Source organism: Sminthopsis crassicaudata, chromosome 2, assembly GCF_048593235.1.
Source record: "Sminthopsis crassicaudata isolate SCR6 chromosome 2, ASM4859323v1, whole genome shotgun sequence".
NCBI lineage: Eukaryota > Metazoa > Chordata > Mammalia > Dasyuromorphia > Dasyuridae > Sminthopsis > Sminthopsis crassicaudata.
This window is the reverse complement of record NC_133618.1, coordinates 227,761,427-227,788,172: the sequence shown is the minus strand read 5'-3', so window position 1 is coordinate 227,788,172 and position 26,746 is coordinate 227,761,427. Positions and strand designations below refer to the sequence as shown.

General features: G+C 35.8%; 1 protein-coding gene across 4 annotated transcripts in view; it reads left to right on the top strand.

Moving 5' to 3' along the window:
* Window positions 1-24,169, top strand: part of NUGGC (nuclear GTPase, germinal center associated) — a 96,847-nt gene extending 72,678 nt beyond the window's left edge. For all 4 annotated transcript variants that reach the window (XM_074288409.1, XM_074288411.1, XM_074288410.1 and 1 more), the window contains 5 exons: window positions 3,033-3,171; window positions 6,434-6,542; window positions 9,235-9,371; window positions 10,423-10,513; window positions 23,373-24,169. In XM_074288409.1, coding sequence (XP_074144510.1) covers window positions 3,033-3,171; window positions 6,434-6,542; window positions 9,235-9,371; window positions 10,423-10,513; window positions 23,373-23,533 — 637 coding nt within the window. In that variant the 3' untranslated portion in view covers window positions 23,534-24,169. The remainder of the gene's footprint in view (window positions 1-3,032; window positions 3,172-6,433; window positions 6,543-9,234; window positions 9,372-10,422; window positions 10,514-23,372) is intronic.
* The last annotated feature ends 2,577 nt before the right edge of the window (window positions 24,170-26,746 follow it).

Here is a 26,746-nt window from a genome sequence, read left to right as displayed (position 1 = left end):
GTTAAGTAGACCATGCCTCTTGATCGATTTTGTTTATTAAATAATTTCTTATCATGAACTAGTGTATAGGTTAAGTTGTCACATGAATATGAAAATTGTGGTTATCATAACATTATAGCTATTTTATAAGAACAGCAGGAGATTAACTTTTCTAAGGGCCTGAGCCTAATAGAGGGTATTTCAGTTGGAGAAAATGAAGTTAAGAAAAACACATGAGCATTTTTAACCAAATTAAAGATAAAAACTAAAGTAGGCTTTGGTTCTGTCTATTCTATAACACACTGTCTTTTTGTAAAGAATGCAACAAACTTAGGAAAGTTATCTTTAGGAAAGATATTCTATTTATATAAACCATTGTCCTATACAAAGGTGAAAGTAATGCTAGTAAATATTTAACAACCATCTCCTCAAAGATGAAGGATATACTTTTAAGTTTAATCTGCATTATTAAACTTTTTTAAAAATCAAGTTCCTAAATCTAAATAATCAACAGAACCATAAATCAAGCCCTGATTTGTTGTGAAATTCTGAGGTTTAAATGCTCATACTAATATTTAACAGTCAGCTCTCACCAGCCAATTTGAGCTGGCTTCAGCACTTTCTTGCATGGAGGACTCATAGTCAGCAGAAAATGTAATCTGATTAATTTTTCCACTCCCATTTGCTCTACAAATCATTTAGTCAACAATCATATATTAAGTATCACCAGGTGAGCACTTGTGATTACTTGAACAAACCAGTTAGGCTTTCATGGACAATTGAGAAAGAACAGAAATGCCATGTCATTCAGTTAATTGTGTTTTCCTATAAAATATAGGAAAATGTATTAAATCATGTTATTACATTGTCAAATTACCTTTAAAAAATCAATTACTATCAATATGTAACTTGATTTCAAAGGATATGAACAGACAATTTTCAGATGATGAAATTAAAACTATTTCCACTCATATGAAAGAGTGTTCCAAATCACTATTGATCAGAGAAATGCAAATTAAGACAACTCTGAGGTATCATTACACACCTGTCAGATTGGCTAAGATGATAGGAACAAATAATGATGAATGTTGGAGGGGCTGTGGGAAAACTGGGACACTGATGCATTGTTGGTGGAGTTGTGAAAGAATCCAACCATTCTGGAGAGCAATCTGGAATTATGCCCAAAAAGTTATCAAATGTGCATACCCTTTGACCCAGCCATACTACTACTGGGCTTATACCCCAAGGAACTACTAAAGAAGGGAAAGGGACCTGTATGTGCCAAAATGTTTGTGGCAGCCCTTTTCATAGTGGCTAGAAGCTGGAAGATGAATGGATGTCCATCAATTGGAGAATGGTTGGGTAAACTATGGTATATGAATGTTATGGAATATTATTGTTCTATAAGAAATGACCAACAGGAGAAATACAGAGAGGCTTGGAGAGACTTACATCAACTGATGCTAAGTGAAACGAGCAGAACCAGAAGATCATTATACACTTCAACAATGATACTGTATGAGGATGTATTCTGATGGAAGTGGATTTCTTCAACATAGAGAAGAGCTAATCCAATTCCAATTGATTAATGATGGACAGAACCAGCTACATCCAGAAAAGGAACACTGGGAAATGAATGTAAACGGTTATTTTTACCTTCTGAATCCAATTCTTCCTGTGCAACAAAAAATTCGGTTCTACACACATATATTGTATCTAGAATATACTGTAATATATTTAACATATATAAGAGTGCTTGCCATCTGGGGGAGGGGGTTGGGGGAGGAAGGGAAAAAATCTGAATAGAAGTAAGTGCAAGGGATAATGTTGTAAAAAATTACCCATGCATATGTACTGTCAAAAAATGTTATAATTATAAAATAAAATTAAAAAAAATATGTAACTTGATTTGCAGTGGTCCTCAAACTTTTTAAATAGGGGGCCAGTTCACTGTCCCTCACACTGTTGGAGGGCCAGACTATAGTAAAAACAAAAGCTCACACTCTGTCTCCGCCCCTCAGCCCATTTGCCATAACTCAGCAGGCTGCATAAATGTCCTCATCTGGCCTGAGGGCCGTAGTTTGAGAACCCCTGGACTATACACAATGGAAAGCAAGATTTCAGGAAATATAAACATCTAGGTAAATTATGGAATATTTTTATCTACTTCAACCACTTTCAAATAGTGTTTATCTTAATTCTGGTTTTCTTTACCAAGGCTAAGCAGATTCCCATTCAAATCTTTATAATTATCTTATAGTTTATAATTAGAAATTTATATAAATTTATAAATTGGAGTATGACTTTAGCAATTCATAAGTTTTGGTACAATTAAAATCTGGGAAATGTCAGGTCAAAGTTGCTGAATTCAGCATGTCTCCTTATTGATTTTGTTTTATTTATAAATAATTTATAATGAAAAATAGTTAGAAATTAAAATTCTTCACAATTGGAAATGGTCTTGTAGCTATGCATTATTTCCACCTCTTGGGGGGGGGTGATATAAAAAAAAAAACATTTATTAAATACTGACAGAACAATGGGAATGATATAAAATTTAGATAAGATTTGACAATGTTTGTTTTCATGATACAGTCTAGCAGAGTAGAGCAAGACAAATAGCACAGGCCTCAAGTCAAGAAAACCAGAGTTCAATTCTAGCCTCAGACACAGTGGCTGTGTGACTTTGGCAAGTCATTTAGTTCTGCCTCAGTTTCCTCCTCTGTAAAATGAACTGGAATCCCCAATGGGGATATGATTAATAGTTAGATATAGCTGAAATGACTTAAACAACACATTTGTAGTATGTTAAGGTATGAGGAATTATAGCATAATAGTTAGAACTATATGTGCTATATAATTATATTGTAATGCTTATTCTAGTATAAAGAATAATAGTGTAGGAAGAAAGACGTAGCATTGTCTAGGCTGTACTTGTTGGTTTTGCTGGTTCTTGCCAGTGGGTAAACTATACTTCTTATACCAGGTTTGTTCTCAGGTCTTTGTTAGCTCTTTCTCTTTTAACATCTTAAGAACTTGGCATCCCTCTGTAGGACTGGGAAGGACACCAAGTCTGCACTGATCCATCACATAGATACTTTCAAGCAGTCTCTGCAGGAGAAAATGACTGAAGTGGTCTTAAAAAGAAGGTGGGAATCTGCCAGCTGCCAGCATAATTTTCTGATCCAGGAGGTAAGAACAAAGTTCAGTGTTACTGGTTTATGAATTCATGTTGTTCAGCAAGCTACATAAATTGGCCTTCTAGCTGATATCTTGCTCCCTTGGTACTTAGGGTCTCAAAATTAAGGAGAAGAGAAATTAATGAAATACCAAACTAATGAAATACTAGGTGGTGTGGTGAAAAAAGTGCTGGGCCTGGAGTCAGAAAAATCCATCTTCACACTGAGCAAGTCACTTCCTGCTGTTTGCCTCAGTTTCTTCATCTTGTAAAATGAACTGAAGAGGGAAATGGCAAACTGTTGCAGTATCTTTGCCAAGAAAACCCTAAATGGGGTCATACATGACTGAAACTATTATATAATAACAAATTCTTTACAGTTTGAAGGAAATAACTAGCCTTAAGACTGCATCTGAAATATAAACTAAAATTGAACCTCATTCCAACATGAGATTAGCTGGTGATAAATTCTGCCTCTGTATGTTAGAGACAGGTTACACTTTATAAAATGGTTTACAGGGCTCCTTGACCCACAGAAATGCTCATTAATGTGTAACATTTTTAACCACTTTTCTTACATTTTTGCTGTCACAGAGAGATTGTGTTTTAGAGGAAAAGGACCATGAGATCTAGGATGTAGTGTGGATGGTCACTAAATAGCCATAAGGAACTTTCCCAGACCTTATTTCCTCATCTGGGAAATGAGGAAGCTGGGTTATATGGCACTTGAAGTCCCTTTCTAGATGGTAAGCTAATACATTGTATGAGGATCAGCTTAAAATCATAGAGAGATCAAATCACTGACCTAGATCTGGTAAGAACTTTGGAGGTCCCTTTATCTTAAAGATAAGGAAACTGAGGAGCTAAAGCTGCTACCCTAGAGAAGAGAAAGCTGAAGGGGGGTTGGAGTGGCTTTCTTCAGTTATTTCATGGAATGATAGATTTAGAGCTACATAGGACCCCTAAAACCATCTCCTTTTATCAATGAGAATGATTCTGAATGCCCAGAAAGTGAAAAAATTTGCATGAGGCCTTCAGGATTGTAAATGACAGGGTTTTAACTTGGGCGCTGATTCTAAATTCTGTACTCTTTCCACCAGAGTAGGTTGGAAAGTGGCCCCAGAGAGTAAAACTTCATTACAAAAAAGTAGATGTTAGGTCAAAGTAAGAAAGAATTTCCTTACAATTAGGGCTGCCTGAAAAATTTTAAAAATGGAGTAGTGAAGTGGCACAGTGGATAAAAGTGACAGGCTTGTAGTCAGGAAGACTCATCTTCCTAAATTTGAAAGTGTTCTCAGACATTTATTAACTAAGTGATCCTAGGAAAGTCACTTTACACTGTTTGCCCTAGTTCCTCATCTGTAAAATGAGTGGAGAAGAAAATGGCAAACTACTCCAATGTCATTGCCAAGAAAATCCCAAATAGGGTCACAAAGAATCAGACACAACTGAAAAATGACAACAAGAAACAACAAAAGTAAAATAGCTATTAAGGGAAATGGTGGGTTGGATGACCATTTATTAGAAATATTGTAGATCAGAAGTCAACCAATATTTATTAAGTGTCTACTAAATGCTAGTAAGTGCTAGGGATACAAAAAGAGGCAAAAGACAAAATATTCCCTGCCTTCAAGGAGTTCGAAGTCTGATAGGGGAGATAACATGAAAACAAATATATACAAAGCAAGCTGTATACAGGATAAATAGGAAATAATAGACAAAAGTCACTAGAATTATGAGAGACTGGGAAAGGTTTCCAATAAAAGATCAGATTTTAGTTGGGACTTCAAGGAAGCCAGAAGGTCAATGGTCAGAGTGGAGGAAAGTTCCAGGTATAGAAAACAGCCAGAGAAAATTCCTGGGGCTAAAAGGTAGTGTGACTTATTCAAGGAATAACCTAGAGGCCAATGTTACTGGATTAAAGAGTACATCTTAAGGAGAAAATGTAAAAATACTAAAAAGGTAGACGAAAAATAGGTTATGAAGGTTTTGAATGCCAAACAGAGCATTTGTTATTTAATCCTAAAAGCAATAAGAAATCACTGGAGATTACTGAGTAGGGGACTTCATAGTTAGACCTATACTTTAGGAAATCACTTTACTGGTTGAATGAAGTGGGGAAAGACTAGAGGCAGGCTAGTTAGTGAGTGTGATCTGGATTAAAATATAGAAGAGAAAACAGGGGAGAAGGGATCAGATGGGTGGAGGAGAAACAGGAGACAGAGGTGCTCTGAAAACCTAAATAAAAGAGAAATTGATCGTTATATGTAGATTTTCCATTTGAGTTTGATAACACTGTTGTAGCAGTTGATTAGATGATATCTGAAGTTGTTTTTTAACTCTGGGATTCTGATTCTATGATTTTGGCTCTAGATTCTACATGGTTTATATAATTAATAGTGTTGTGTAACTTAAAGGGGGTAGCAGGCTTTGTGTGGGCAGCTAGGTGGTTCAGATAGAGCACTGGGCTTGGAATCAGAAAGACCAGAAATGACTTCAGACATTTACTAGCTATATAACCCTAACCAAGTCACTTAACCCCTGCCTGCATACAAATGGGAAGGAAATGGCAAACCATTCCTGTATCTTTGACAAGAAAATCTATGGACAGATGGTCCACAGGGTTACAAGGAGTTAAACACAAATAAACCACAAAAGACTTTATAGTCTTCTTCTTAACCTGAGCAGTTCCATATATTATAATTTGGGATTTGGGTGGGTCCCCTTTGGCTCATCTTTGCAAAGATTTTAGGGAAGAATGACATTCTTCCCCCCCCCAAGTCAGAACTTTCCAGGCATCAGAGTTTAATTCTTGTTCAGATGGGACTTTACTTTCTTAAAGGCTCATCCCTGCTTATTCTAAGCCTGAATTAAATCAATGGAAAAAAGAAAGAAAAAAAAGGTGCTATTTATACCTATTTATCTGTTTTTTAAAAAAAATTTCCTCTTTCTCTCCTTTCTTTCTCCTTTCTTTCCCTCTTTAAGGTTGTAGAAGTTTAAAAAGGCCAGCTTTGAATAGATCTTTCATAATACTTGTATTCTGGAGGAGTGATGATGTTTTTGACTCCATGATGTGTTTCATATAGTCTATGTAATGCTGGCCAAGTCCTTTTACTTCCCTGGGCCTCAATTTCCTTATCTCTAAAATAAGGAGGTTAGATATTTGACCTCTGAGGACTCTTCTAGATCTTGCTCTATAGTCTTAGGGAAGATGACTTGTCTAGCATATGTTGAATAAATGATTTATTCATGTTTTCTGAATATAATTTCTCGTAGATAAATGCTATCTTGGGAGGTCTGGAAGGACACATCCTCAGAAAGAAAAAGAAGATCTATGAATCTCTCTGCAACTCTGTTCAGAATGATTTAAAGCCATGCTATGAAGGTATAAGCTTATGGTAGCCTGGTGTTTGCTTTGTGCTTTTTTTCATTAACTCTTCCAAGACTATCTTCTTCCTACATTACCACAACTTATTTCACAAATAAAAATCAGATAATAAGAGAAAAAACTTAATAGATAAGCCATCTATCTTGATTTTCTAGTTTTAAGAAAACTAATCACTAGAATTGTAACTAGGATGTAACTTTTTCTAAGGATGCTTGAATTTAGAGGGCACTAAAAGCACTTTCAGTCCTTCAGCAGAATAGGAATGTCAAAATTTTAGCACTTAGTTTTCAAGGGCAACTTGAATAGGAAGCTAACAAATGGCAGTTTGGAATTCTTCCTTTCTTCATATAGTCCTTTCCCACAAGTAAGCCTGTGCTTTTTGTCCTGGGTATGGTAGTTTGTGGTGCTTCCCTTGAGTGCAAAATTTCCTAGTAATTTTGCTTTACTTTTTGATACCTTGCTCTGCTGATCTTATGTATGCCTTTCCTACAGCTTTGTGCCTTGATTCTTTAAAACACAAATAATTTAAATGTGAACAGCTGGTTATCCAAAATTTGAGAAATGATACCAAGCCAATGCAGCAGAGGAGGGGGAATTAGCACTTTTCATATACATGCTCCCTATCTTTAGATGGAGGTAAAATTGATTCTTCCTGATCATTCTCTCCATCCTCAGGAATGACTCAATGAATGATCTCACTCTCTCTCTTTCTCTGTCTCTCTCTCAATTTTAAAATATTGAAATAAAACAAGCATTTTTATAACATTAGTAGAATAATAAAAAGATGTTTGCACATGAAACCACAAATCTATTATGTAAAATTGTCTATTCATTTTAAATATATAATAAATTAATGATGTCAATTTCTTTTTTTTTTTCCTTCCCTCTCTCCCCATCTTCTCTTATGTCTCCACCTTTGCAGTATGGGAATAGTATGGTTGTTATAAAAAGTGGAATGGGTAAGGTAGAGTTTCTAGAGTAGAGTTACCTGTCTGTCAGTTAAGAGATAGTGATCTTAGTTTGTAAAGATTTTAATCTAGGCTAGGGACCCTGCTCCTCTTATACTTTCTTTTCTCTGTAAAGTAAAAAAGATTGAAAGTAGATATTAACAAAATTCAAAAGATTCTGAGGCCCCAAGTGATTCTTTTGATTATCAGCCTGGAAATATTTCAAAGATAGTTGAATATGGTGAAATCAATTATCCACAGGTTTCCTTATCTTTCCTCTCTCTCCTTATCTCACTCTACATAACAACCATACCAACTCAAAATATACTTAAAATGATTTTATTTTCTAAAAAGTCATTATTAAAAACAAACCAAAACTGATAAGCAAAATATAAAACATTAGATAAATACTTAATAATAAATCATGCTGTCTATTTCATGTCTAAATAAAACAGAAATGGGATACAGAGAGTACAGTAAATTCACAATTGTTCTAGTGGTTTCTCAAGTAGGTCTAATCATTGCTTCCAGCCAAATAGCTAGTCGGGTCAAATTCATATAGAAAAGGGGGAACATAAGGACTGCCAAAGACAGTGTGTTGAGTTTAAAAAAACTACAAATTAACCTTATATTCTATTGCATTTTCATTTATTTTGTAAATATCTCTTGATTGCATTTTAATCTGATTCTGGCCGCACTAGGGAATATTGCTGAACACAACATGCCCTATAGGCCCTATGTTTGATACTCCTGGCTCAGTTCTCAGATGCTTTTATTACTGTCGTCCCTCACTTTCCCAACTTTCTTCTTCCCTCTCCAGAAGGAAAAGCTGCTGCCTGTAACAGAAAGCTCTGTTCTACACTGGGAAATGAGTATGGACCAAGCATTTACTTACACTCTTTCTGTAATTGTTTGCTTGCATTTTTGTTTTTCTTCTCAGGTTATTTTTTCTTTCTTTCTAAATCTGATTTTTCTTGGGCAGTAAGATAACTGTATAAATATGCATACATATATTGTATTTAACATATACTTTACCATATTTGACATGTTTGGGACTACCTGCCATCTAAGAGAGGGGGTAGAAGGAAGGAGGGGAAAAGTTGGAACAGAAGTTTTTGCAAGGGTCAGTGTTGAAAAATTACCCATGCATATATTTTGTTAATAAAAAGCTATAATAAAATGAAAAAAAAAAAGAAAAAAGAAAAAAAAAGCTCTATTCTCTAGTCCTGATTTTTTGATAGCACACAAATGTCTTCCTGAGCTAGAAAGAAATATAATCTCCAAGTCTTTAGTGACCTAACTCCATTCATAAACAACCAGTCTTGCCTTGCTAGAATGACTGTTATAACGATTTTTTTTTTAAAGGAAAGGAAAGGACTAGATTTCTCTTTCTTAATGAAAGAAAATAATCTTTCATAACTCTTTCTCACTATAACTAGACCAGATTGGGTGAGATTAATCAACAAATATTTATTAAGCTTGTATTATATGCCAGACACTGTTAGATGCTGGAGATCCTGATTAATCTTACTCTTGCTATTAATAAAGATTCTCTTACTGACAATTATTATATAAATAACAAAAATAATTTCTCACCCCCCCTTTTTATAATCTATTTTCACTGTCACAGAAACAGTAATTTTTTTTTCTTAAACTGAAGACAACCCATAAATATATATATTTTTTCCCAACTGGAGTGTAACTATGGTTTGTTTTGTTTTGTTTTGTTTTGTTTTCACCAGATGCAGCTCATATAACTGGCAAGAAAGCCTGTGAGCGAATGAAAGATGCCATTAGAAGAGGTGTGGACAGACAAGTGGCTGAGGATTTATTTGAAAGAGCCCAAGAAAGAATGAAGACCCAATTCCAGCAACTAAAGGTATTCCACATCATACTCTTGATTTCTAATTCTAAGGAGGTTGCAGGGTGGTATTGGGGTTCCATGGAAAGATTGAAATGTTGGCCTGAACAGCTTTCAAGAGCAAATTTCTATGGTACCCAATGAATGAGAGTAGGCAACTTGCTTTCTGATTTCTTCTTTCATTACCATCAAACCTGGTTATTGTTCTTGTGACAATAATCTTAGGAATACAGTTCCACCCATCCTGCTTTTTTTCATCCTGCTCTCCCTAAATGTTGATCCCAGCCACATGTCCTCAAGTAGAATAGAAGCTGTTCTATGTACAATAATGATAATCATCTTGGTACAAATTATTTGTAGGTTTGGCAAATAGATATATACAACATAGATTTTATATAGCTGTATTCAGTACACATTCTTTCAATATGCATTTATCAAGTACTATATCATACACCATGCTAATTGCATATATATATATGGAATCTAGCTTGTTCAACCTGCATTCTTTCAACAGACATTTATTAAGGGGCTGTTCTGTGCCAGGTGGGCAGCAAGGTGGCACAGGGGATAGAGTGCCAGGCTTGGAGTTAGGAAGATTCCTTTTCTGAGTTTAATTCTGGCCAGATACCAGCCTGGGCAAGTCATATAACCTTGTTTGCCAATGTTTCTGTAAAATGAGTAAAACAAAAACTGTGCTAGGCACAGTGTTAATTGCTTTCAGAACAAAGACAAAACATTAAACTATTCCCACCTTTTAGGAATTTATATTATCTTGACTTTAGGACACAATTCTTACTGATTTGTCTGGTTTAACACATCTGGGCAGCAGATTACCTGCTTACCTAATTTTAGTACAGACTTCCTTCTGGGACTGGGAACTGGGAGTTCCATTTATTCTATATTAGGACTAGAAGATCCATTTTTGAATGGATCATGACTTTCATAGGCATTACAGGGTTTACCAGGTATCAGTTTACATACCCGTTTTCTGGGGAGTGGAGAAAGTTCCTTGGCAAGGTCCCTTCTTTTTGAACAGGAATGTTCTAACAGAATGCTCCATGTTCTTTAGAATGGAATCATAGAAAAAGTGAAGGGAAGTGTGTCCACCATGCTGATCCTTGCTTCACCCAGGGGAGAAAGCCTCTACAAGGAACTATCAGGTAAAGACATGGAACTTTCTAAAAATGAGTGACACTCTCACCAAGGGATGTGCTCGTAAATGTTTAGCAACTGTCATTCCGGGGGGGGAAAGTATATACATTTAATCTGTACTTTTTCCATTACTTGAGTCTAGAGAAAAACAAATAAATAAATCAAGCCCTGATTTGTAATTACTTTTTTGTTTCTTTAGTGTAAGTGCTTACAGTGGAATGAAAATTTGGCTTTACATCTAGCTCTGTAGTATCTTCCTAAGTAGGATTCAAGTGAAAGGTAGAAGAAAAAAAAATAATGGCTGACATTTAGATAGTGCTTTAAGGTTTACAAAGCACTATATCCCCATTATCTCATCTGATCTGCATAATAACCATATAAGACTGGTGCTCTTATTTTAGAGATCTCTTCAATTCATTGAAGTTCAATTAATGAATATTTATATCAAATGGCTATTATATACTAGGGATGCAAGTACAAATAATGAAATTATTTACAATTAATCTACATTTTAATGGGAGAAGACAACAATTGCCTATGAAAATACATGCAGCATAATTATAAAATTTGCATATACATAAATACATACACAAAGGGTCCTGTGGGAGGGACCATTTTGGGAGACTCAGGAAAGATTTCTTACAAAAGATGATGTTTGAGCTAGATTTTAAAGAAAGAAGGAAGCAAGAGGTAGTATATTTCAGAGGAGTTAAGTGACACGTCCAAAGTCACACAGTTACTGTCTGAGATGGGATTCAAATCAAAGTATCCCTGATTCCAAGTCTAACACCATTGTATTTGCCTAAAATGCAAAGTCCTCTGGGATAATTAGGTGGTACAGTGGTTAGAGCTCCAGGCTTGGAGTGAGAAAGACTTGAGGTTAAATCTGGCCTCAGACTCTGGGAAGGTCATTTAACCATGTTTGCCCCAGTTTCCTCCTTTGTAAAATGTTAGAAGGAAATGGCAAACCACTTCAGTATCTTAACCATAAAAACCCCAAATAGGATCACAAAGAGTTGGACTTGACTGAGAAACAATAAAACAAAATCCTTTGGCTTTTAAAACTTTTCATAAGTATTTTTGGATATGAATCTCTGGCAGTTTTGGGATCCTGATTTCTGGGTAGATTGGGTTCACTCCATGAAGGAGTTAGGCACCTACTGTGATCTTGTCATTCACTGAATCCTAGTGTCAATCTCCACTGAATAATTCTTATATATATATATATATAGATAATGATGACAAGCCTTGAGAGAGGCGAGATCTGAATGGCATGGTACTGAGCCCACCTCAGGATATAATATATGGGAAAGGAAAAAAAATGAGGGAAGTGGGGCGCAAGAAGATTCCGAACAAGACGGTCCAGAATCTGCGACATCTATGAGTTAGATAGTACAAGAATTAATCTTTCATTTTGTAGATCTATAAATTGCCTAGTATCATCCAAGTAGTAACAAAGCTAGGATTCAAACCAAATGACTCCATATATTATGTTCTTTCTATCATGCCGGACCATCTCTACTGTCATCAATCATTCGATCAAAAAGAACCTATTATGCACCAAGCATTGTGCTAAACTAGCACAAAAGTGAGACATTCCCTGCCCTCAAAGAGATTATGTTTATTATATATTTTAAATTTTCTATTGTTCATAGAAATAAAATAAGGTAAGTTTAAAATTGGTTCAAAAATTAATTGCATTAATGTTACATTTAAGAGGTGGCAGAGAATCTCTCAGGCTGAGCCTTAGTCTGTTTTGATAGATGGGGTCACTTCAGATCCAAAGCTTGGTCCTTAGTTTTAATTACCCTGGAACTTGACTTGAATACTTCTCTAAGAGGTCAACAAGCATTTGGAGGACTGATTCATACTTTCTAAATTAATTGGAGACAGATTTATTAAGTCAAAATCCCATTTTATCAGCTATTTCTCAGTGTAAATTAATTCAGTCAAGCTGGAATACAGCTGTTGTCTGGTCAATGCTTCCTCTTCCTAGTAGGAGAGATTTCCTGGGAAACCATAAAATTAGAAGGTTGTTTGGTGAGTTGAGATAAAACTTAGAGAATTGGATATTTTAAAGGAATAAAAATTAAAAATATTTAAAAGGAATAAAACACTAAAAAATCCTCCATATCATAGTCTGATGGATCCTTCTCTTCTCTAACGTTACGCCAGCCATGTACATTTCCTCAGTGCACTTTCTACCCCATACTCTTATTTTTATAGTAGAGAATCAGTTATGTGCAGACGATTAGGGGGAGGTGAACAATTTGGGAGAGTTAACAAGTTTGTGGAAGCAGAGTAGGAATCAGCCCAAAACAGTGACAAGGAATCAAAACACTAATCAGTAGCAGAGTCAAGGACAGACATTCATGTGCTGCCAGATCCAAGCCAATAGGTGGGAACATATGTTCTGAGTTTAGATGTAATGAGTCCAATTGGTGAGGATGGGAGCGGTCCACACAAAGTGGGGTTGGGAGAATAACACCAAGGGAGGAGTTTAGTACTTAATGCAAAAAATCAACTTGGGGCAGCCTGATTTTATGGTAGTGGGTGGAAGTCACATCTTTTTCCCACTCAGCTTAAGGAAATGACACAGTGTTGTAGATCTGTAGACTGACTTTTTCCTGCCCAATTATTTTTCTTACCAAGTATGCAAGAACAAACTAACACTTAACTAACACTTAACACTTAACTTCCCCATTTTTAATGGAGTTCAGAGATGACCAGGTTGCTCTGGATTCAAACCCTTATCCTGGGTCTTGAACTTTTTTTGTCATGAATTCCTTTGGAATCTCAAGAAGCCTATGGGACTCTTCTAAGAATAATGTTTTTGAATGTATAAAATACATAGGATCACTAAGGAAGCCAAAACTTAATAAATACTAAGATGCAATATTTTTCTCTCTCAAGCAAGCTCATATATGCTACCATGTACCTTTTAGGGCCTAATGTGCTCCAAGCTAAGAACCTCTGGCCAAGATTAAAACTCTCACTAGTGAATCTTTTTTCTTCTAAGCAGACAGGTAGATCTCTATCCGTTTGAGATTTTCCCACAAGGATTCCCAGGCATGGTGAGAAACTGGGTAATTGGTGGAGACCTTATGAGAAAGTCATGCTCTGAGCTGGCCCCAGTGGGTGGAGACACTTATGGTCAGGGAAAATCAATTCCACCCACTTCCTCAAAGGGAGGGATGTGTATGTGTGTGAAAAATGTTGCTCATGGGCTCCAGTTCTTCCCTTGGCTTATTTAAGAGATGTCATGACAGCAATATTGGTTAGAAATGAGAATATGAGAAACTGATGCCTGAAGCAAAAGACCTGTAATTATGATGAGGTGGTTTGTGAGTTGGTACAGTGTGAAAGGAGTCATTTGGGAGAAATGAGTCTATGTATGTGGGAGAGAGTCAGAGTGTCTAGGAAACTTGGAGCTCCATGAGTCTTTTCCTTAGCTTTTCATCAGTCTTCCACAAAGGGTTTACTTGGTATCAAGAGGACTTCATTTCATTCAAAATCTTGTGGCTATCAATAGAACTTTTATTTCTATTTATTTATTTTTAAAAAGTATTTTATTATAGCTTTTTATTTACAAGACATATGCATGGGTAATTTTTCAACATTGACCCTTACAAAGGAACCAATTTGGTTCATCTCTTTGTTGAAGAGAGCCACGTCCATCAGAATCGATCATCATATAATATTGTTTTTTGTTTTTTGTTTTTTGTTTTTTTTAGGCTGGGGTTAAGTGACTTGCCCAGGGTCACACAGCTAGGAAGTGTTAAGCGTCTGAGACCAGATTTGAACTCGGGTCCTCCTGAATTCAAGGCTGGTGCTCAATCCACTGCGCCGCCTAGCTGCCCCATCATATAATATTGTTGAAGTGTACAATGATCTCTTGGGTCTGCTCATTTCACTCAGCATCAGTTCCTGTAAGTCTCTCCAGGCCTCTCTGTATTCATCCTACTGATCATTTCTTACAGAACAATAATATCCCATAACATTCATATACCACAATTTATTCAGCCATTCTCCAATTGATGGGCATCCACTCAGTTTCCATTTTCTGGCCTCTACAAAAAGGGATGCCACAAACATTTTTACCTTTCCCTTCTTTAAGATCTCTTTGGGATATAAGCCCAGTAGTAACTCAGTAGAACTTTTAGAGGGTTCATCTGACATAGTTCATCTTTGCCACAGACAGGTTTATCCCCATTCTGAGTCAGTCATGTTATACATGTTTAACAAAAGTTTAACATTTCCCATGTAAGTCTCCATTACTAATGTTCAATACCCACTATATGTTTTTCTGTTGATGTCTGGGTCATCTGATGTTCTGATTCTTTGGAAAATAGAATACAAATGGGATAATGCTAGTGTTAAAAAGATGGGTTTTTACAGCAGGAAGTGGCTTTGAATCATTAAAAATATTGCACAATTTTTCAGATGGGATCCAGCCAAATCTCCTCCTACCATTAATTATTGGGCTCGGTTCATGTTCCATCTGCAGCGCCTGTTCAATATTCCACTGGATTGTCCATCCCATTGCATATGATAATCTGAGCTATACAGATTCCTCATCAGTTTTATTTTTCTTGTATGTATATGGATTTTATTGAGAAGACGATGTTATACTGGGTCTTGTTGTCAATGGCATAATGGTACCTATAAATAACAGCATCTGGAGAAGCTCTCTATCCCCAGGAAGTCCCTCTTCCATTTGAACTTGATGCATAACATCCTCCAAGACCCTAATGACCACTTTTTGCAGTATATATCTCCCTTGTTGGATAATGTTCTTGGTACTGATAATCAATGGTTGAATTATTTCTATAACCCTATATGCCATGAGACTTAAAAAAAATCTTAACATAGATATGGCACATCATTTGAGGATAATCTTTCAAGCAGAGGTATCAATTATGTGGTCCACAGAGTCTGAGCTAGATTAAAATGTAATTGAAAAATATTTAACAAAATAAATAAAAATGCAATAAAATATAGATAATTTTACTTAAGTTAAACTTAAGTTAAATACTTAAGTTAATATACATAAGGATCCTTATGTAGATTAGTGATTCCTATTTCTATTTGAGTTTAATGTCACTGATTTAAAACTTCTTTTACTCTGCCAAATCATTTTTCTCTATTCAGTAATTAACAAATAATATAATACAATGGATTGTTATATTCCCTACATCTTCCAATCAATTGTGTAAATGTGAAGATAAAGAAAGACTTTATAGGGGAAGATATATGATAAAATATGGTAAAATTTGGTACTTATATGGCTATAGTAAATGAGGCTCACAAATATATTTTTGGTGAACCTGTAAATTGTCTCCACCTTTTTTGGTAAACAATATAAAATTTTAAAATGAGAATGATTTGACCCAGTGAGGTGCACTATTAGAATTATATTCAAAGTAAGTTAATAGTGGAAAATGATTTATTTCTTTTTTCCCCTTTTTAGTAATATTTTAATTTTTTTCAATTACATGTAAAGATAGTTTTCAACATCAAAAAAAAGATGGTTTTTTTTTTGTGTGTATGTGAGATCCTTTTTTCTCCCTTCTTCTGTTCCCCCCTCTCCAAGAGTACAAGCAATCTGATATAGATGTATGATAAAATGATTTATTTCTGCAAAAATATTTCATAAAGCATCATCTCACTAGATATATATCATGATATGAACAATATATCAGTCAATATGAATTTAATATGAGGCAACATGGCAGAGTGTAGAGAGAACCAGCTCCCTTTATTGTTAGGAAGATTTAGGTTGGGGCAGCTAGGTGGCGCAGTGGATAGAGCACCAGCCCTGAATTCAGGAGGACCAGAGTTCAAATCTTGTCTCAGACACTTAACACTTCCTAGCTGTGTGACCCCAGCCAAGTCACTTAACCCCAGCCTCCGGGGGAAAAAAAAAAAAAAAAGATTTAGGTTTAGCTCCTTTCTTTGACATGTAGATGTAGAGAATATAAAATCCCATTAGACCAATTGTTTGTGACCATGAAAAAGCATTTAATTCAGTAGAACAGAGTGTCATTGGAATTGATGAGATGACAGCTCCATTGGAGTACTGAATGTATTTATTCTGTGAATATTTATATGTGTGCATTTTGTTTCCCTCAATAAGATATAAGCTCCTTTCATTTTTGTCTTTGTATTTTCAGTGCCTGGCATGTAAATGTATATGGTGCTTAACGTGTGCTTTTGACTGATTGACTAGATGCCTATCTGCAATGGTAGAGATCTTTTTTCACCTGGAATTATGCACACTAATGAAATCAAAGGCCTGAATAAAGATATATGCTATGCACAGTTAATAATGATTGATAGTTATATAGCATTTGAAAGCATGATATACTTTAACCTACCTTTTCATTTGAGTCTCATGACAACCTTGAGAGGTAAATAGTCTAAGATAGGAATTATTCTCATTTTTCAGCTAATACTCAGAGATAGTATATTTATGGCTTGTCAGTTCAATAGTAACAGGGGTAGGATTTAAATCCATGTCTTTGTGACTTGAAGTCTACTTTTCTATCCACTATTCTTTTTTTTTTTTTTTTTTTGCAATTGGGGCTAAGTGACTTGCCCAGGGTCATCATATTACTTCTTTTTATTATAGCTTTTTATTGACAAAACATATGCATGGATAATTTTTCAACACTGACTCTTGCAAAAATTTCTGTTCCAACTTTTCCCCTCCTTTCCTCCACCCCCTTGCCTAGATGACTAGCAGTCCAATACATGTTAAACATGTTAAAGTATATGTTAAATACAATATGTGTATACATATTTATACATTTATCTTGTTGCAAATCATGTTGCTTTTTTTAAATTTTTTTTTATTTTTATTTTTTTAATTATATATATATATATATATATTTTATAATATTATCCCTTGTATTCATTTTTCCAAATTACCCCCCCTCCCTCTATTCCCTCCCCCCGACGACAGGCAATACCATACATTTTACATGTGTTACAATATAGTCTAGGTACAATACATGTGTGTGAATATCATTTTCTTGTTGCACAATAAACATTAGAATCCGAAGGTACATGCAACCTGGGCAGACAGATATTAGTGCTAACAATTTTCATTCCCCTCCCAGTGTTTCTTCTCTGGGTGTAGCTACCTCCGTCCATCATTGATCAACTGGAAGTGAGTTGGATCTTCTTTATGTTGAAGATTTCCACTTCCATCAGAATACATCCTCATACAGTATTGTTGTTGAAGTGTACAGTGATCTTCTGGTTCTGCTCATTTCACTCAGCATCAGTTGATGTAAGTCTCTCCAAGCCTCTCTGTATTCCTCCTGCTGGTCATTTCTTACAGAGCAATAATATTCCATAACCTTCATATACCACAATTTACCCAACCATTCTCCAACTGATGGACATCCATTCATCCTCCAGTTTCTAGCTACATCATGTTGCTTTTTTAAAAGAAATATGCAAGCCTTATAGAAAGTAACATAGAGTGAATACAACAGACCCCAAAGTTCATGCTCATTGCAATAAGTGAAGAATTTTAAAGAAGTCTGATTCTCTATTCACTTTGCTACATTGAATTTTATATTAAATTTGGATTGATTGATTAATTGATTATTCATCTCATGGTATAGTAACACTATATGATATTAATATGCCATAATACCTAATGAGAGAGATAAAGGTTCCTCTATACTATTCATGCCCTCATCAGGCCACATCTAGTATATTGTGTTCAGTTTTAGGATCCACATCTTTGAAAAGCTAGATCTTGATCGGGATGGTGAGAAAACTAGAAAACTTGCCAATTGAAGATCAACTGAGGGAAATGGAGAAGCTTAGCCTGAAGAAAAGAGTTCTTGGGGTTGGGCAGTCTGAGATGACATGATAGCTCTATAGGAGGCAAATTAGGTTAACTTCCTTCGCTCTAGAGGGTGTTATCAATGGGTGGAAGTTGCAGAAAAATAGATTTAAACTCAATGTAGGGAAAAGTTTCTGAATAATTGGAGCTTAACCTAAAAGTAGCATGTGCTTCTTCAGGAGATAGGAGGTCTTTACTTTGAAGGTCTTCAAATATATATCACTCACTGGGGATATCATAAAAGTATCATTCTGTATGGAAAAAGTAGCAGTTCCACAGGTCAATGTTTCTTTCTACCAGCTGTATTTGATGGGACTTTAGGTCCCTTCTTGGGACGCTCTATTGGTGAAAGCCAGCAGGTGGCACTTGAAGATTGAGCTTCCTGCTGTAGGAGCACAGAAAGTACCCAGGCAGCCCAGCCTTCTGAGCACTCCTGGGTTATATGTTTTAAATCTAGGCCAATTGATAAATTCCAACAATAGTTTATAATACTTTGGATTTGTGTCCCCACCATTGTGGATTCTAATTTTGCTCCCCTTCTCCCTTTTCCCCAAAGAATTCATTCAGTCTGGATATAGACAAAAGGCTTTTACTGTGGGGAAAACAAAATAAGGTATTATAGTATCACATCACCGGTGATCCTGGCCTGTCCACTGACCTGACCCTGTTCTCTATAGGTTTCTTTGCTTTTGTATAAGGAGGAAGTACAGATGGTCCAGCAGGACTTTCTTAGTAGATGGGCATTACCAAGTATTCTTGATATTAAATTCACCAGGGGAGGGGGAAGTCCTTTGACAATGTTCCATCTTTCCCTACTAATGCATTTGGCCAGTGGAAATCACCACCAGTCAAGTGAAACCCACAGTCTTATACTTTAGCCACTGGCCCTGGGACAATAACCAAGGCTGGGAATTTCCCACATGGTTCAATTTCCTTCTTCACTTCAACTCCCCAAATGTTTTCGATATGACTGGAAGTTTGAGAGTGAGTCAGCTACTTAGTACTTCCATGGATTGGTTTTGCGAAATTCTATCCTTACCCCCCACCCCGGTTGCTCAAGTTGTTAGATGCCTGAAACCTCTCCTAGTATTATGGCTTCACTACAAGAGAACAAGTCATCTAGAAAGATTGAACTAAAGTGAACACTGCAAAAATACTGCCCTTTTAAAAGTCCTTTCAGTTACTGTGATATTAATGAGATCTCTGGCAGCTGGGCCAAGACTATGCTAGTACTTCAATTTGTCTTTGATACATAAAGAGCTAGAAAAATGCAGGGGGAAAAACTATACAGCTTTCATCAACTACAACAAAAATTATATCAATTTGAATACTTCAGCTTGTGAATGGAAGTAATTAAAATGTAGAAAATTAAAAGATTTTATAGGCATGAGAAATTGGGTGTGTGTAGGTCAATAGTTGTTGATGTGTTTTGGTTTGTGAAATAATATTAGAAGCCTTTTCATCCTTTTTTTTTTCCCCCCTGAGGCTGGGGTTAAGTGACTTGCCCAGGGTCCCACAGCTAGGAAGTGTTAAGTGTCTGAGACCAGATTTGAACTCAGGTCCTCCTGACTTCAGGGCTGGTGCTCTATCCACTGCGCCACATAGCTGCCCCCCTTTTCATCCTTTTGGAATCTTCTTTTCTTTTGAGATATGTTGAAAATTGAACCCTCTATCTGGCAAGTGAAGCTTTTCACAGTCTGGTTCAACATCCTTTATTAAGCTTATTCCATATTATTTCCCTTTATCCTCTCTTCATTCCAATTAAACTGGCCTCATATATAACATTCTGTCTCCTGTATCCATGCCTTTGCATGGGCTGTCTCCCATGTCTAAGATGAACTCTTCCCTTACTTCTGGACAGCTACAGTAGACAGAATGCTGGGCCTGGAGTCAGGAAGATTTGGGTTCAAATGTGGTCTCAGACACTAAGTATCTATGTGACCCTTGACAAACCACTTACTATTTGTTTGCCTCAGTTTCCTCAACTGTAAAATGGGGGATAATAATGTCATCTACCTTACAAGGTTATTGTGATTATTAAATGATATAATAATTATAAAGTGCTTAGCACAGTTCTGAACTATAGTAATATGTTAATTTGTTAAAAATTAATTAAATTAAATAGTTAATATGTTAAAGTTTAAAGTTAATAAATGCTTGCTTCCTTCTTTTTGCCTGGTAGAATCCTGGCTTCTTTAAGTGCTCAGCCATCAACTCTTACATGAGGTCTTTTTAATTTCCCTGGCTAGTAGTAACCCTGTAATTGCTTTATGATAATCATGTAGATAGTTTTGATTTATTTATAGATATATAGGTTGTTTCACTTGAGAGAATGTAAACTCCTTGAGCACAGGGACTATATCATTTTTTGTCTTTAAATCTACCATACCTAGGTCAGTGCTTGCCATTTAACAAATACTTTCTGATAGATTGATCCCTAAGTACCTTTAAAATTGTTCAACCAGCTGTGTAAATTTCTTCTGAGAAAAATATTGATTTGGAATCAAAGGATTCCAATCAAATCAAATCAAATTCAAATCAAAGGATTTGAATTCAAGGATTCAAATTCTGGCTCTTATCATTAACCTGTTGCCTTGGGCAAGTTGGGAAAGTCTTAATAATAATTGCTCATTGTTAATTAACATTATTGATAATTATTACTACTGTCAAAATATTAATCATTAATAAGTGATAATGATAATAACAATAATGAGAGTTCTGTGGCTCATTTAACCCTCAAAAAACACAGAACAGGTTTATTAAAAGCTATGGAAAGAATATAAAAGGGGCTCATATCTAAGCCTTGTTAGTGAGGAAATAGTTACAGCTTCACAAAATTTATAGTATTAACTAGTCAAGGATGTTGGTAAGGATGATCCATTGTCAGCTTTCTCCATTTTCACAATCTCCCCAAACAGTGCTAGATTCAGGTTTTCATATGTGCACATTTACAAAGTAATGTTAAAAATAAGAGATTTTAGCTATAGCTTTAAAGTTGAAAAGGATTTCAGTAGTCTTGTAGTTTGAACTCCTAAGAGTGTATCTACTACAACAAAGGGTCACCTGACCTTTGTTGGAAATCTTTAGCGTGGAGTAACCTAGTATATCTCAAAATAGCATATTTACTCTGCTTTTGAATAGTTCTTAATTGTCAAGGGAACCATCCTTCAGTAATCCTGAAATATATCTGGCCACTGGACCCAGATAGCACAGAAGGAGAAAGTGAGGCAGATGACCTTGAACAACCTTCCTCACATAAATCCAACTCACATGCATGTCATGGCATCCCCTCCCTGTGTCCTGGACCCCTTCTAGAATGGAGGACAAGCAGCAGCATTGTCTCTGAGATCTTTATAGCTGCAGACATCCAACATCTGTGCTGCTTGCACCTCCCATTCCTCACAGCCACCATTCCCACATGCTCTTTACTTTTCTTATGTAAGTCCCTGTTCAGAGCTTTTGTTTACTCACATGTGTCCTTGGCTCCTCTTCAGACCACTATAACCAGAAGGAAAGGAAGAAGCAGACCCAACTTTTTTTTTTTTTTTTTTTTTTTTAAACAGGTTCTTCCCTGATGTTGTATTTTTATGGAATCAGTTAATAATGTTAGGCCAGGTAAGCCTGGATCTGTTGGCTATTGCTCCTGAAACCTTCTTCATGAAGCCTTTATATTGGTCAAAGGACCACTTTCCCATGCCCTGGGATAAGGAGTTCATTTATAGATATGAAACTCACGATCTTTTTTCTTTACTCCAGAAATGCAGTTAGATTTGCATCATTGCCTTAAAGTTTACTTGCTTTTGATTTTGTACTTGATTTAATCTTATTTGAACACTATCCTCATGAATCGGTTTAAAGCAGTTATTCCCAACTCTTATTAGTGATTTGTTACAATTGTCTCAAGAACTCAGTTATTCATTCTGTAAACATTTATTAAGTATTACTATATATCAGATACTATGCTAAGCACTGTGGATAAAAAAAAAAAAAAAAAAAAAAAAAAAAAAGATAAAAACAAGGATCCTGACCTTAAGGAGCTCAAATTTTAATGGGAGAGATAATATGCAATTAACTTAACATCTAAGCTCAACGCAACTCAATGCATATGGGAAGTATTCTCAGAGATCTTACTTCAGTAGGTCTACAATATAGATTAAAATTACATCCCTGATTACATGTCTGGCATGACTCTTGTCCATATATCTTCCTATATTAAGTTCAACTCAGGCATTTCACTTCATGTATTAGGATCTTCTTTACTTTCTTTAGTCATCATAAGGATTTCAGTGGGTGGGGCAGACTTATTTCTCTTCATGGAACTAGTTTATCTTTCCTTTCACTCATTCTTAGATTAAATCCTTTGCTCCATCTCTGCCTAATTTTTTTATACGTGATATGTCACAATATGCTCTCATGTAAGGATGCAAAAATTAAAGATTACTCAGTTGTGTTTGTAAGTGTATGAAATTGCTATATTTCTAAAGATAGAATATGATCTGGAGTCTAACTGAATTTGTGGAGAAAGAGATACAGATGAGGAGCTAGGAAACCTGGCTTCTATAATTTGGCTCGTTGTAAATGACTAAATTGAGAATTTTGAAAATGAAATGAACCACAGACATCATCTTCAAACAATGGAAAGCATATTGAATTTGGAATCGGAATAGCTGATTTTAAATCCTTTAACCTTATAGACTGAGGAATCAAGAATGTTTAGATCAGGAAAAAACAAGCACTTGGGAGAGGATTTGATTGATATCATGATCCAACCTCTTTATTCTACAGATGAAGAAACTGAAATTTATGATGTTACGTGACTTGATTATGGTTATACACTGGGGAATATAAGAGCCAGGATTTTCAAGATCTCATAATACAATAACTAGCAATAATCCAGTGTAGTCCTTCATGCAGATATGTTCTTTGTGGTCATCTGTGACAAAATTAAACTTTGGGAAAAAAAAACTAATTCCTACATGTTCTATTTTTTTTTTTTTATTTTGTAGATGTCAAGAATGAATACAAAGAAATGGAAAAGTTATATAAAAGCCTGAGAGAAATTGCAGAGAATGCGGTGATGAGGAGGGGAATGCAAGAATTTCTTATGAGGATGTCACCTAGAAAAGTTGACTCCCCAAAAAACTCAACTCTTGTTCTTTGTGATTAGGCTGCAGGATTTAGAAATTAAGCCTGAAACAAAAGAAACATTGATTTTTGCATGCTGAAATATCAGAAGAGAATTTTTTTCCAGCCTTCCAGTCAAGATATCTTTTATCCATCGGGATAATCAGGGATGTCTTTGTTCTCTGATGAACATGATTTTGTTTTGAATCTTAACTAGGCCAGATGTCCTGCATCCCTGTGAATAGGGTGCAGTTTTTAGTATCTGTTCTTTGTTCCACCTTTGACATTGGCAGATCCTTGGGGAAGGATGAGCAAACATCAGTGAAAAAGAGGCAAGATTGTATTATATGAGGACTAGCCTGGGAATTGGGAGAACAGATCTGCTCCTAGCTTTGCCACTGATGCACTTAGCCAAATCATCTTAAGAGCATCCTCTGTAAACTTAAAGTACTGAGCTGATTAGCTTATCCTCAGGATTCTTTCCAGCTCTGACTTACAACTATCCCCAAATGTCTCCCTTCTCAATGCTTTGGTTTCTTCCCTTCTCATTGCTTTGGTTTCGTCCCTTCTACAAAGGGCGTGCCGGGTTCTGAGCTGTCTCACTGACTTGGGTGAGGAGCTTGATTATAAAGTCCTTTCCCCATTCAAGCCCTAAATAAATAAACTTAGTTATGGAAAACTGGATGGCTCCTTTTACTAAGACTCTGGGAAAAAATGTGTGGTCTAGTATTGTGTTAAGGGGATGGGTTTGAGCAATTGGGGATGTTAAGCTTGAAGAAGTGAAGACTCAGGGTAGGGGATATGATAGCCATCTTCAAGCACCTCAGGTGTGGAAAAAGGAAGAAGGTGGAACTAGGGGCCACCCATTAGTGTAAGTTGCAAAGAGATGATTTCAGATTTGATGTCAGGAAAGACTGACTTACAATTAGAATGGTCTAGAGGTAGTAAGTTTTCTACCACCAATAGTCTCTGACCAAAGCCTGGATGACAATTTGCTGGGTATCTTAGAGCCAGAATTCTTTCCTGAGTATGGTCTGAGCTAATAGCTCCTAAGATCCTTTCCACCTTTATAATTCTGTGGGAGTTCTGTGTTGCTTTTATTTCTGCCTCCAGATCCTAGATAGAGGATCTGGACAGAGGCAATGTGGTAAAATGGAAAAAATATTAGATTTTGCTCTAGAGGGACTAGATTTGGTGTCAAAAGAACCCAAATCTTGAGTGCAGCTTGCTACTTGACTCTAGACAAATCACTTCATCTATGAGTCTTAGTTTTCTCATCTGAAAAATAAGGAGTTTGGGCTAACTCACCTCTAATATGTCTTCTGGTTCTAAATTTATAATTTTAAATGTACTTTGGGGGAGGGTAGAGGAAGGCAAAATTATGATTAAAATTTCTAGTAACTGATTTCAAAAAACAAAACCATACTTTTGTTTCCCTTTTTCACACAGTGTGTGGAAAAAACTATGCATTTTCAAAACTACCCTGCTTTCCTGTGCTTCCTTCTAAGTTTTCTTTTATTCTCTTCTGCACTTTAAAATTTTTTTTCTCCTTCCCTTTCCACTCAACTCTTGAAAAGTCTACTGTCATATACAAATGTGTATAAATGTGTAAAACCATGTTATACATACTTCTATTTGTTATTTCTTTCTCTAGAAGTGGGTAGTATCTTCTTTGATAGGTCTATTGTAGTTGATTTGAATATAATTCTCAAAATGACTTAGTCATTTCAGAGTTATTCTTGAAACAATATTGCTGTTACTATGTACAACATTCTCTTAGTTCTGTTTGTTTTAGTCTTCATTATTTCATGCAAATCTTTCCATGCAAAAACATCCTGTAAAAGTCAAATCATGCCCCAGGCTTCTACAGCAGATTTCTTGGACATTTAAGTATAGTCACGTTCAATCTCATGGTGGGATCTCATTATCACAGATTTCCTGTCAGCCAATGTTTTCCATATGCTTCTGAATTTGTGTTGTTCCTGCAGATGTTTGATGTTTGGTGGGCTGGGCTCTGAGAGCATTGTTTCACACGTTTACCTGGCCTGTTCCCACCTCTACTTCATTAATAACTCAGTGTGGGTGACGCCACTTAAAATTTACTTCTATGGGAATAGTTCTTTGGGGGAAAGTGGAAGGATAGATAAGAGAAGAAGGGGATGTTATGTTAGAATAGTTCCCTGTAACACTTTCTCTTAAAAGTGATTACCACATTAAAAGAAGGATGCATTCTACTTATTTAAGACCATAGAACTAAAAGCATAGGGCCTTTGAGAATTTGCTTTAATAGTTTTTCTTTCTACAAAATCAGGAGACAGTGAAAAGGAAAAACAAAAGATGTCTAAATTGCAACAACCACCAAAAAATGTATTGGAGCCAAAAGAAGGGATCAAGCTTTTAATAGCCCCAATAGCTGAATTTTCCCCAAAATGATAATCATCTAATTTTTATCCATTAGCTGTGAATAAAGGCAAGAGCATAGTTAATATTAATGCTGATGATATCAAACAACAGGCAGATGAAGAAATTGGGAAACTTTTGCCAGTAAAGACTCTAGTAGTTTCCACAAAAAGTTTTACCTCCACTCAGAGGAAAGGATACTTATTTAGAAAATTTCCAAAAAGATCCAGAAAGCAGCTGAAGTTGATTTAGCATTCTCTTTATTTGACTCAGATTCTGATAGAGAAGATAGTGTCTCAGAAATTGTCTTGAAACAGAACCAAAGGAAAGTTTTCACAAGGGAATGCTTTTGAGAGGAGGGCCCCTTCAAATTTGAGATTAACCAAGAAGACCCAGTTCCAGAAAGCATGCATGGACTCTACATATGTGGAGAAATCTCATAGAGATGAAATTCACTGTTGAGTGATCAGAAGCCTATAAAGAGCCTAACATACCCAACTTAGAAGTAATCGTTTCTTTTAGAGAGCCAAGTACAAAAAAAAAAAAAAAAAACACATTTGTAGAATTCCTTAATTTGAATTAAATGATAAAAAAGGTAGTTGAAATTTATGGGAAGTTATCTGATCAAATGGAAGAAGGATCACCAATCCAGTTAGATATAGAAACAAAACTATTGATAACAAAGGAAGAAATTAGGGGAAAGAAACCAACAGTTGCTTTTACAACAGATCATTTTAAGAACAAAGACATTTTAGAGTAATATGTATCCATCCTAAATTTGGAAGCACCTCTTCCTCAGACCAAAAAAGACATCTTGGAGGAAAATGTGCCGGCAACAAATACTGTTACAAAGGAA